We start from the raw sequence: 12,221 nt of genomic DNA on the forward strand, positions 1-12,221 counted from the left end.
TTGCACACGAAGGATTCTCCTTCGGGCATGAAAGTCTTCTTCTTTTCCTTGTACTCTTTCTTTGAAGAGTATTTTTCTTCCTTCTTGGTTGAGAAACTCTTTTCCTTGTCTCCCCCACTTTTAGTAGAACTAGGCTTGAAAGAAGATTTGGGTTTAGAGTCCCCCTATGATACTCAGTGAGTGATTTGGCCACCACAATGGCTTCATTGACATCTTTAACATTCCTTCTTTGTAGTTCTTGCTTTGCCCAAGGTTGGAGTCCATCAATGAAGAAGAACAATGCATCCTTTGATGCTAAGTTGGGAATTTGAAGCGTGAGAGTAGTGAACTCCTTCATGTAGTCACTAATCATACTCTTGTGCTTAAACTCCCTCAACTTCTTCCTTGCTTCATAAACCATATTCTCAGAAAAGAATTGTCTTTTCAACTCCCTTTTGAAATCTTTCCATGTGACTATGTTGCAAGTACCTTTTTCCATATCTGTGTACTTTCTCCACCACCACAAAGTAGCATTATCAAAAAGGTAGAGAGCTACAGTGCGTACCTTTATTGCTTCTTCGACCACCTTTTGGCCTTCGAAGTACCTCTCCATTTGCTATAAGAAGTTCTCCACCTCTCGAACAACCCTCACGCCCTTGAACTCCTTAGGCTTTGGGAGATTAATCTTTGTCATCTCTCTTATAATGGTTGGTCGAGATTTTGCCTCCTCAAACCAAAATCGAACTTCCTCAAATAGTTTCAAGGAATTCTCAAGCTTCTCTTTAATTTGGAGCATGCTTTTTTTGAAAGCATCTAGTTCTCCTAACACGTGAGCCTTGAATGTCTCCTTATCATGTTCTATTCTTTGGAAACGCTCATCCATAGAGGATAGAACATTCTCCAACATAGAAACTCTCTCTTCTAAGAAGTTAGAGTCCTTACCTCTAGGCTCACTTAAAGAACGGGCCTTCTTGCCTCCCCATTGAGAAGGAATAGCGTCCCTTCCCCTTTGAGACTCAACATGCTCCATGTTTACACTAGAAGCCATACCCACAAACCACTTGTGCTCCCTCTCGAACCTTGCTCTAATGCCAAATTGTCACAGCCTTGGACACACTCCAACGCTACTGTAACGACACTCGAACTTACTCAACCTCTTGAGCTAAGACCAAGTCAGTCTAACCCTCAATATTTAGCAAGAAAGCTAAGAACACAAAAGAAAGGAAGCTTTAGTGGAAAGAACACTGTATTGCTCAAGTGTTTGTTACAAATCACTCACACATGACTCACACACCCAAACTATAACTCTCATTTCCTATTTATAGCCATCCACTTCCTCAATAGATGGTTAGGATTAAATCTAATGAACGGTCTAGATTGATCATGTAGAATCTTCACTACAAATATCTATCCTACTATATTTTTCTAAATACTTCTAGATTGTTCCATACTATTCTTCATAATCCTATATACATCCACACTCTTCTAGAATACTCTACAACCTTTCAGAGTCTTCTAGAATATTCTAAGGTATTTCGGGACCTTCTAGGATATTCTAGAATATTCCGGAACCATCTAGAGCATTCTCAAATATTCTAGAAAATTATACAAACACTGTTGAATCTAACCTTCTAAAATTTACCGTGACAACTAACTAACAACACAAGGTGGGATCAACTGGACAAAAGTACTTACAAATGATTTTTGATATCACAAAAATATACAGATAGAATTGAAATTCTAATATGACAATAGATAAAATTTTCTTGCTGTTAGAAGGATTTTATTTTTGTTAAGTTTAGTGTATACGTGGCCATTAAAACGATGAATTGATACTTCTTATCATTATTTAAAATATCTAATGTCAAAAGTAACAATCTTTTATTTTAAAAATAATAAAATATTATTATTAAAGAGTAGAACACCGTTTTTAAATTTTAATTGATTGAATCCTAATTTTACAAAAATTTTCAGAAATAACAACTAGGGTGAAAGGTTAAAGACATGTCTAGATTTGAGGATCTACGCTCACCACACCATGTTAAATTTTGTATTCTTTGCCATTGAAAAGAAGAAATTGAAAAGGGATGAAGAAGAAGAAAGAGGCTTGAAGAAAGAAGAAAGCCAGAGGAAGTGAGGGATTCACCTTTACTCTGAGTATTACAAAATTATCAATACTTTCTCACTAACTTTTTTGCTCACAAACATGTACTCATGTATGTACTCTGCTTTTATCTTGGCAGCTCCCTTATATCATGGAAGAGCAAAAAGCAACCCACTGTGACTCGATCATCTTTTGAGGCAGAGTATCACACACTTGCTCTGGCTGTTTGTGAGGCTCAATGGATCTCCTTCATCCTTTGTCGATCTCCACCTCCCGGTTACAAAGCCCATACCCCTTTATTGTGATAGTCAATTTGTACTCTACATAGCTGCCAATCCAGTATTTCATGAGAGGACGAAACATATTGAAATCGACTCCCATGTTGTTAGAGAGAGAGTCATTTCTGGTTTAGTGAAGTTGCTTCTGATTTCCACCAAGGCTCAAGTCGCTGACATCCTTACCAAATTGTTATCTCCAGGACCATTTCAAACATGTTTTTCCAAGCTTGGATTGTACAATATGTACACTCCAAGCTTGAGGGGGAATATCACTTGATTTTGTTATTACAATCCCTCTTCACAACTTTTCTTTTATTTTTCTTATGGATTCTCTAGTTAGTCTGGCTTCTGTTATAGTAGCAAGTTGCAATTTGTCTCAAACTACAACTTGAGGGAGAATATTAGTGTACATATATGAGTACATGTTTGTCAGTGAAAAAGTTAGTGAGAAAGTATTGACAATTTTGTAATACTCAGAGTAAAGGTGAATCCCTCACCTCCTCTATCTTCCTTCAAGCCTCTTTCTTCTTTTTCATCCATTTTCAATTTCTTCTTTTCAATGGCAAAGAACACAAAATTTAACATTAGAAGAAAGAATAACTTTACAGAAAAACAACTTAAGTGACATTGACGAATTATCCATAGGAGCTGCACTAAAGAGAAAGAAGAAAAAACACGATTTTAATAGTGGCAAATACTATTAAACCATTCTTCTACCTTAATCCATGACAACAATAAAGAAGTCTCATGGCCCACAAATTTAACCCAACAGAATACATAAATTCAGTTTTAATTTTAGCCTTTATCATCTTATCTTATCTTTATGTTACCTTCTTATTTTATCTTTACTTTTACTTTTCGTAAGCAATACTCTATATATATTTAGTTTTACTTTTATAATTCAATCAACCAAGAAATACATAACAAAGCATTCTTTATCTTTGCGTACTCTTCTTGAGCTCTACTGACATCTATGGATAAACCAACTAATTCAGATACTAAAACTCCTTCAACTCTCCTGCCTACTATGAATAATCAACCTTCCAATTTAGCTCAGGATACAACCAATCCCTATTATATTCATCCAAGCAAAAATCCTACCTCAGTCTTGGTTACCCCTGTCTTCACAGGAAACAATTACCATTCATGGAATAGATCCTTCACTATGGTTATGATTCCAAAAATTTGGATTTCTTAACGGTTCTATCTCCTCTCCTTTACCTGATGATCCTCTTTTCTTGGCTTGGGAACGTTGCAACAATTTGGTCTTATCTTGGTTGTTCCATTCTTTGTCCCCTTCTATAACCCAAAGTATCATCTATTTTGCCACTGCCTCCTCTGTCTGGATTGATTTGAAAGAACGATTTGCTCAGAGCAATCTTTTTCGAATTGTTGAGTTGCAAGAAGAAATCTATGCACTTAAGCAGGGCACTCTGTCTGTCACCGAGCTCTACACGTCACTGAAGTCTCTTTGGAAAGAACTCGTCAGTTCTCGCCCTCTCCCGGTCTGTTCATGTCCAGCAACATCTCACAGATCACAAGATTTCATAATTCGCTTTCTTAAGGGATTGGATGAACGATTTTCGGTGGTGCAATCTCAAGTACTTCTACCCAATTTTGGACCTCTCACTAGCCCAACAACAAGCTCTCATAGCACTTCTCAAAAAGGTCGAGTCTCCCTCTTCAAAATATAGAGATATGGTTCATCAAATCAAAATGGGTTTTTGCCTTGTCCGAGCACTCATTTTCTTTGTTCTTTAAACACATTTTATATTTTAAATGCATCAAACTTATCTTGGTTTATTTCATATTACAAAGTCTCTCCCATTATCATTCACTTACCAAATAACACTAAAGTCACTGCTTCCTATAAGGGTATTGTGCAATTTTCTTCATCCTTAATCCTCATGATGTTCTTTATCTATTTTACTTTAATTTTAACATTATTTCTATATCCAAAATTGCTTCCAATCATCAATGTCAACTCACTTTTTCATCTTCTTCTTGCACTTTACAAGCCAACACTTTGAGGACGATTGGTTTGGGTAGAATGAGAGAAGGCTTGTATGTTGTTAAAAGTACTCTCACTCACACTTCATCAACTTTACATTCTATTCATACTATCAAAACAAAATCAGCCATTACACCATCCGAGCTATGGCATTTTCGTTTGGGTCATCTTTCTGAACAAAGACTTAATTATTTACATAAGCAATTTCCTTTTATTTCTATGCATTATGATAAAACTTGTGATATTTGTCATTTTTCTAAACAGAAAAAACTTTCATTTTCTCAAAGCTTTAATAAAGCTAATACAATTTTTGATTTATTATATTTTGACATTTGGGGCCCGTTTCGACAAAATTCTATTCATAATCATAAATATTTCTTAACTATCGTTGATGATTTTAGTTGCTTTACATGGGTTATTTTGTTAAAATCAAAAGGAGAAGTGCAAAATCATGTAAAGAATTTTATTGTTTTAGTTAAAACACAATTCAACTCTAAAGTCAAAACTGTCCGTTTCGATAATGGACCAGAATTTATTTTATATGATTTTTATGCTTCCAAGGGCATTATTCATCAACGTAGTTGTGTTGAAACCCATCAACAAAATGGATGGATATAACACAAGCATCAACATATTTTAAATATAGCTCGTGCTCTTATGTTTCAATTTAATTTACCATTATCTTTTTAGTCTTATGCTGTTAAACATGTTGTTTATTTGTTTAATAGAGTTCCATCCTCTGCAATTAATTTTCAAACACCATTTGAGATTTTATTTAATCATCCACCAAATTATTATGACCTTAAATTTTTTAGATGTTTATGTTTTGTATCTACTCTAATGACAAATAGATCAAAATTTGATCCAAGAGCCAAAAAGGGTGTTTTCATTGGTTTTCAAAATGGTTTTAAAGGATATATCATTTATCTTTTGGATGACAAAAGGATTGAAATTTCTCGAAATGTTATATTTTATGAATTAGTCTTTTCTTTGTTCCACACAAATGACCCAATTTCTCCCTCCAACCCAACAACAAATTCTGAACCAAATAATTTTTCTGTCAACACACATAACCCAAAAATACCAACCCTTCCAATTGAACCCTCACACATACCTATTGACCCAACTCCATTTAATTCTTTATTTTCTCCAATAATCTCTCCTTCTTCCTCACTGTCGTGTCCTAACCAACTTGAATCCATGACAACTGAATCTCTTTCGAGGCCCACACCCTCCTCTTCTTCCGTACTAGACGCCAGTCCACCATCACATCCTCATCCCCCGTCACCATCTTCACCACCTGAGCAACCCCATCCTCGTCATTCTGATCGACCTCACCGACCTCCAGCACATCTCTCTGATTACTTGTGCAATTCCTCTCTCACCTCCACAAATCAATCTCCCTCAAAGTGCAGGTATCCTTTATCTTCAATCATGTCTTTTTCTTATCTTTCATCTTCACATAAAAGGTTTCTATTATCTCTACATTCTGACGCCAATCAACATCCCAATTGGCATAGTGCTATGAAAGATGAGCTTGATGCTCTTGAGTTGAACAAAACTTGGTGTCTTGTTGATTGTCCTGCAGGTGTTAAGCCGGTTGGCTGTAAATGGGTCTATCGTATCAAACACAAGCATGATGGTTCAGTTGATCGATACAAGGCTCGCCTTGTGGCCAAAGGATTCACCCAGACTGAAGGTGTTGATTTCTTGGAAACCTTCTCTCCTGTTGTCAAGCCTGCCACCATCAGATTAGTTTTGGCATTGACCTCTATGAAGCATTGGCCCATATATCAGTTAGATGTCAATAATTCTTTCTTACATGGGGATCTTTCTGAAGATGTTTACATAACTTTGCCACCCGGGTTCACATCTCCTCGCCCAAATGAATGCTACAAGTTACAAAAGTCATTGTATGGTTTATGACAATCTAGTCATATGTGGTATGACAAACTTTCTCATCTTTTGCTATCTCATGAATATCAGCAATTTCAGCATACCTTATCTGATTATAGTCTATTTGTTAAATTTACTGGTGCTCAAATTTTTATACTTCTAGTCTATGTTGATGACATCGTTCTCATCGGTAATTCTATTTCTGAACTTGCTTCCATTAAGTCTATTTTGCACCAACACTTCCAAATTAAAGATTTGGGCCCTTTAAAATATTTTTTGGGTATTGAAGTAGCTCAATCAGCAAAGAAAATTTGCTTATCTTAGAGAAAATATTGTCTTGATCTTTTGGAGGATTCTGGTTTATTAGGTGTTAAACCTGCCTCTGTTCCAATGGATAGTTCCACAAGACTATATCAAAACAAAAGTCCCTTACTATCTGACCCTTCTGTGTATCGCTATTTGGTTAAGCGTCTTATCTACCTTACCACTACTCGACTAGATATCATGTATGCCACTCAACAATTAATTCAATTTATGGCATCTCCTACTGAATCTCATCTTCAAGCTGCCAAGCATGTGTTACAATATCTGAAAACTAGCCCTGGCAAATGACTTTTTTTTCCAAGAGAATCAGAAATTCAGCTTCTCGGCTTCAGTGACTCTGATTGGGCTGGATGTCCTTACACTCGGCGATCTTTAACAGGCTATTATTTCTTCTTACGCAACTCTTTAGTCTCTTGGAAGACCAAGAAACAAACAACCGTTGTACACTCATCCACTGAAGCAGAATATCGTGCACTTGCCAACACAACTTGTGAACTTCAATGGATACTAAATCTGTTACAATTTTTACGCATCTCTCATATCCGCCCACCAGTTTTATATTGTGATAATCAAAGGGCTCTTCATATTGCTGCTAATCCAGTTTTTCATGAACGGACCAAACATTTAGACGTCGATTGTCACTTGATTCGACAAAAAGCTCAAGCTGGAGTGATGAAACTTCTTCCCATTCCTTCTTCTGGGCAATTAGCTGACATCTTCACAAAGCCTTTGTCTCCTCAACCCTTCCATCTTAATCTCAATAAGCTTGGTGTTCTCGATATGTTTCATCCTCCAGCTTGCGGGGGCGTATTAAACCATTCTCAGAAAGATTGGTCGTCATGTGACCATATCGTCGGCCCTCATCAAGGTGCTTCAGCAATTTAGGTGGCTCTAACCCTCGGATCCACTCCATCATCTGCGAAAATGTTACCGGATCCTCGCTACTGATAAGATCCAGGTAGTACTGCGACTGCTCTTGCGTCTTGGAATATGCAGCATTAACTAGGTGTCTTTTGGCTTCCTTACTCTTGAAACTGGTTGCGAAGTTGGAGGCAATATGTCGTACACAGTACACATTGTGTTCCCAGCCACACCCCTCACGCTCCAATGCGGCCTTTATTGCCGCATGCCTGTCGGATATAAGCAGCACTCCTGGCCGAGTTGCGACATGCCTCCTCAAATTGGTGAGGAAGAAGTACCATGAATCTATGTTCTCTCTTTCGACAAGTGCAAATGCGACGGGTAGAATGTTGTTATTGCCATCTTGTGCTATGCTCATGAGAAAGGTGCCTGCGTACTTACCATACAGGTGTGTTTTGTCCACTGACACCAGCGGTTTACAGTGTTTGAAAGCTTCAACACATGAAGGGAACGACCAGAAAACCTGGTGAAACATGACACTATCACGGTCTAGTGTGTTCCCAACATAGTACGGCCGCGTTTGGAGTTCAACAATTGTCCCTGGTGCGAAAATACTTGCTTAGTTAAACATGTAAAGGACTAAACGGACATTAAATAGCAAAGACCATTCGATAATAAATGCAAATAATACCTGGGACGAAAGCTTGTAAAGCATTGAGGTATCTACATAGCTGGTCATACGATTCATCCCAATCAACGTAGATCCTTGCGATTGCCTTCTGCTTCGCGTGCCAAGCCTTCTTGTAAGACACCTTGTAACCGTACGCTGACTCTACCGATCCTTGCAACACCTTTACACAAATTGTCACATCATCATGCACCATGGGGAATATGTGCTGGCAGATGACATTGCTATCTAGTTGAGCGTGGTCTTGAGACATTGAACTTGCCAAGCAACTGTGAGGCCCTTCATACTTTCGAATTTCCCAAAATCTAGAGGACCTTGTCTTTGCAACCCGTACCATCCAACGATATTGATCCCCGAACTGCTTGCATCGACATACATACCTACTTTGGTCTGACTCTACCACCTTATATTCTGCACTCCTATGGATGTTGTAGTTTTTTACTGCTAGCATCGCTGTTTCCCGGTTAAGAAATTTCAACCCAATCTCGAGCTCCATCTCTCCTGACAAAGGGTAGCTGCTCGGTCTGTCCTCTGCATTACTTGAATGCATTGCTCCAAGATTTAAGGACAGGTAGTGTGCTGGTGTGGAGGAAGATACACCACCACCTTCCGGTTCGACCCGTGTTGGAGGAACAGCATCGCCATGCAGAGGCTGCGTCTCCGGCACGGCTTCTGCCTCATCGCCACTGAAATCTTCAATCTCATCCTCGTCAGATGTATCTGCAATATCAGCATCAGAAACCTGATGGTGTATTTTGGAAAACGAATTCCAACATCGAAAACTAACTGGCAAATGTACCGGGTCGCATCAAGTAATAATAACTCACATGAGTGAGGTCGATCCCACAGGGATTGAAGGATTGAGCAATTTTAGTTTAGTGGTTGATTTAGTCAAGCGAATCAAGTATTGGTTGAGTGGTTTGTATTTGACAGAAACTAAATTGCTTGAAATGTAAAGGGAGAGGGGAAATTGCAGTAAATGAAAGAGCAAAGAAAGTAAAAGTGCTGAATCTTAAAGTGCAAGTAATGTAAATTGCAGAAACTTAGATTGCAAGAAATGTAAATTGCTTGAATTGTAAAAGGGATTGGGAGTTGGGATTGCAGAATTTAAACAAGAGGAAGTAAATTGCAACAAAACAGAAGAGTAGAATGTGGATTGAAGTAAAGTAGATCTAAATAGAAAAGTAGAAATGCTTGAGAAATTAAAACAAAAAATGACTTGTGCTTAAATTGCAGCAAATTAAAAGAAGTTGAAGATCTCATGAGTGGAAGAGACTAGAAAACAAGTCTAGATCTCAAATCCTTCCTTGATCCAACAAGAGCAATTGCAAAAGAAATAAAGAAAAGTAAATTGCAGAATTAAAGAGAAGATGAAGCAGTAAAGTAAACAGAAATGGAAATTCAATTATGCAGAGAAAGTAAACAAGAGATCTCAAGGTGAGATTGAAACAGAAGTTCTTCAATTCTTCACCCAAGATCAAAAGTAAGAAAAGTAAAGAGTGCTCAAGCAAGAACAAGGAAGAAGAGAGATCAATTCTCCTTCCCAATTCTCTAAGATCTAAATTCAAAAGTAAAAGCTCCAAATGAAAATGAAAAATTAAAAGGGAAAATTCAAAGTAAAGTCTAGAGGTCATAATTACATCAAACTAGCTCCTATTTATACACTTTCTATTCTTAAATTTTGGAATTTGGATGGGCTTTTGATTTGGTGAAGAAATGAATTAAGTTGGATTTTTAATTCAATTTTTCAGCCCAAGTGCACCTCCCAGGGGCAAGCTCAGTTGGAAAACCAAACTGAGCCCCCAAGTGTTGCCGTCCGTGTCATTTGGTGCGCCAGCCTCCCTTGGTCATGTGCGTGACACTAGAGCTCAGTTGGAATTTTGAACTGAGCTCTCCATGTCCTGGCCGTGTCATGGGGTGCACAAGGCTCCTTGGTGTGTCAAAGTTGTGCGCCAAAGTGAGGGGAGATGGGGGAGAGTAGTGCTCAATTGGGAAAATCAACTGAGCTCCCCATGCAGCGCCTTGCTCTTGTCTTCAAGGTCCCAGGTTCAACTCTTGGTGGAGGCAAATGGAGATAATTTCCTTGGAAGAGTAGAGAGTAAGGAGTGCTTCTACAAGGAAGCTCCAGGTTCGAGCCTTGGGTGAGCCCTTTTGGCTTATTTTCTTTGCACAAGGAAAAACACTCTTCCCTTGTTCTCCATGGAGCTCCCAGGTTCGAATCCTTGCCAAAGCCTTTTGGCCTATTTTCCTTGCAAGGCAATATAAAGTAGCGCTCAGTTAATTAAAGCAATTGAGCGCCCTTGGTGAATGCTTTTTGGTGAATGCTTTTTGTCTAATTTCCCTTGCAAGCTAGGTAGCGTGAGGTTCCGTATTCGAACCTTGGGGAAGGCTTTTTGGCCCATTTTTCCTTGTTTTCCTTGCAAGGAGCGTTCCTTGCTTCCCTTGGGCCATGAGTTCGAAACTTGGTGGCTTCATTCCTTGGAATTTTGCTTTGAATTTATTCTTGAAAGAGCCCGATAAAGCTCACTTAGTGAACTGAGCCTTATGTTGTTTCCTTGCTTTTTTTTGTGCTCAGTTAACTAATTGAACTGAGCTTGGTGCCTTGCTTTCTCCCATTTGTCCTTGTGAAGCTCAGTTTGCTTTCTCAACTTAGCTTTCACTCTTCTTTGATTTTTGCCATGCTTTTTCTTTCCTTGGGCACGCTTCTTAAGCAACGCTTTCTTATTTTCTTCTTTTCTTCACCTACAAATAATCAAAACAACCAATCAAAGTATCACCAAATTCACAAGGTTTACAAATCATTAAAAATCAATTAAATTTAGCTTAAACCTTATGATTTAGCATCAATTAAATGGTGGTTGTTTGATTCAAAGAAGTCATGCATTTCCATTCCAAATTACTTACTTATAATGCAAGAAAGTGCATAAAACCAAATAAAAACAAAGAAAAAGGCTAGTGAAACTAGGCTAGGATGACTTGTCATCAGAACCCTATCGACCCCAACATGTGTAGAAGGGGCGGGGCGTGCTCCACGAATACCTACATTTTGTTCCTGCGGAACGAACACGTTGAAGCTTGGACTTGGGGCCCTACTGGTATCCCGAGCCGGAACAAAATCAGCTGCCCCATGATTTCTGACCCCCTCCACATTATTCGAACTGGACGAGCTTCCACCAATATCCTGAAAATGCAGACAAAGCTCCAACAAATAGATGCTTCCTATGCTGCGATGATAAGAAAACATCATCGACACATGCTGATCAGATTTTATCTGCATTTTTTGATAGGAAAACGAGTTGGTCACTGCAACCGGCATCCTGTAAGTTAGCTTCCTGATTTCTTTTTTTCCAACCATTCTGGTATGTATCAGAATCAGATTTTTCAACTCTTGCAACGATGTCTGTGGCGGAATCATTATCCACATTGAATCGTCGCAAACGAATGTAATACCTTCTGCTGTATGAGAAATTTCACCGTTTGGGTATATAATCACGTAAACGTTCCCCGAAGCCATACAAATAGCAAACAAATCTTAATACCAGAAAATTTTTAAGAAAGAAAGAGGGTGAAGAGGTTGAGAGCAATTTTCGAGAGTGAGAGGAGAGTGAAGAGAATGACTTTTTTCGGGTCATCTAGGAGCGTTTATATAGGCAAATTCTGGTCCCAATTCGTGGCTGATACACGTGAAATGCACCAATTCGTGACCGCCGCCCCTGGTTTCCCCATTTTGTGGATGGCAGCCACTAAATGACTATTCCTCCATTTCATGTGCGTCGGAGTTAAATTGGACCCTGCAGCTGTCCCCTCCATTTCGCTGGCGCCAGTGGTGAGTTGGTAGGCAACTTCATTTTGTGGGCGACGAGCTTGAGTTGGGCATGTGTATTTAGAAGAAAAATTCAAACCATGCGTATTCCTGGAATTAAAGTATTTTCCACGTTTAATTATATAAAAAAGCCCCTAAACCTAAGCCAAACAAAATACAATATTGTTAAGTGGCGCCTTCTGCAATGCACCTCATAAGCGGATTTTAAATTCCCATCGTACCCTTAATTGCTGCCTCTAATCCTCCATTATCATTGA

The 12,221-nt window shown here is 38.6% G+C and overlaps 1 protein-coding gene across 1 annotated transcript; it reads right to left on the reverse strand.

Moving 5' to 3' along the window:
- Positions 7,350-11,655, reverse strand: LOC107633822. Its single transcript, XM_016337421.1, has 3 exons — positions 11,131-11,655; positions 8,145-8,883; positions 7,350-8,053 (listed from the first exon to the last, which is right to left on the reverse strand). The coding sequence occupies exons 1-3, from the start codon at positions 11,653-11,655 to the stop codon at positions 7,350-7,352; spliced, it is 1,968 nt and encodes a 655-aa protein (XP_016192907.1).

Source organism: Arachis ipaensis, chromosome B03, assembly GCF_000816755.2.
Source record: "Arachis ipaensis cultivar K30076 chromosome B03, Araip1.1, whole genome shotgun sequence".
In the NCBI taxonomy this organism is placed as follows: Eukaryota; Viridiplantae; Streptophyta; class Magnoliopsida; order Fabales; family Fabaceae; genus Arachis; species Arachis ipaensis.

What these genes read in the sequence shown, in the direction of transcription:
- LOC107633822 (XM_016337421.1), bottom strand. Translation starts at nt 11,655, where the DNA reads ATGGCTTCGGGGAACGTTTACGTGATTATATACCCAAACGGTGAAATT. An exon ending in CACATGTTGGGGTCGATAGG is followed by an intron (nt 8,884 to 11,130) that starts GTTCTGATGACA and finishes ATACACCATCAG; the next exon opens with GTTTCTGATGCTGATATTGC. An exon ending in TTTACAAGCTTTCGTCCCAG is followed by an intron (nt 8,054 to 8,144) that starts GTATTATTTGCA and finishes TTTTCGCACCAG; the next exon opens with GGACAATTGTTGAACTCCAA.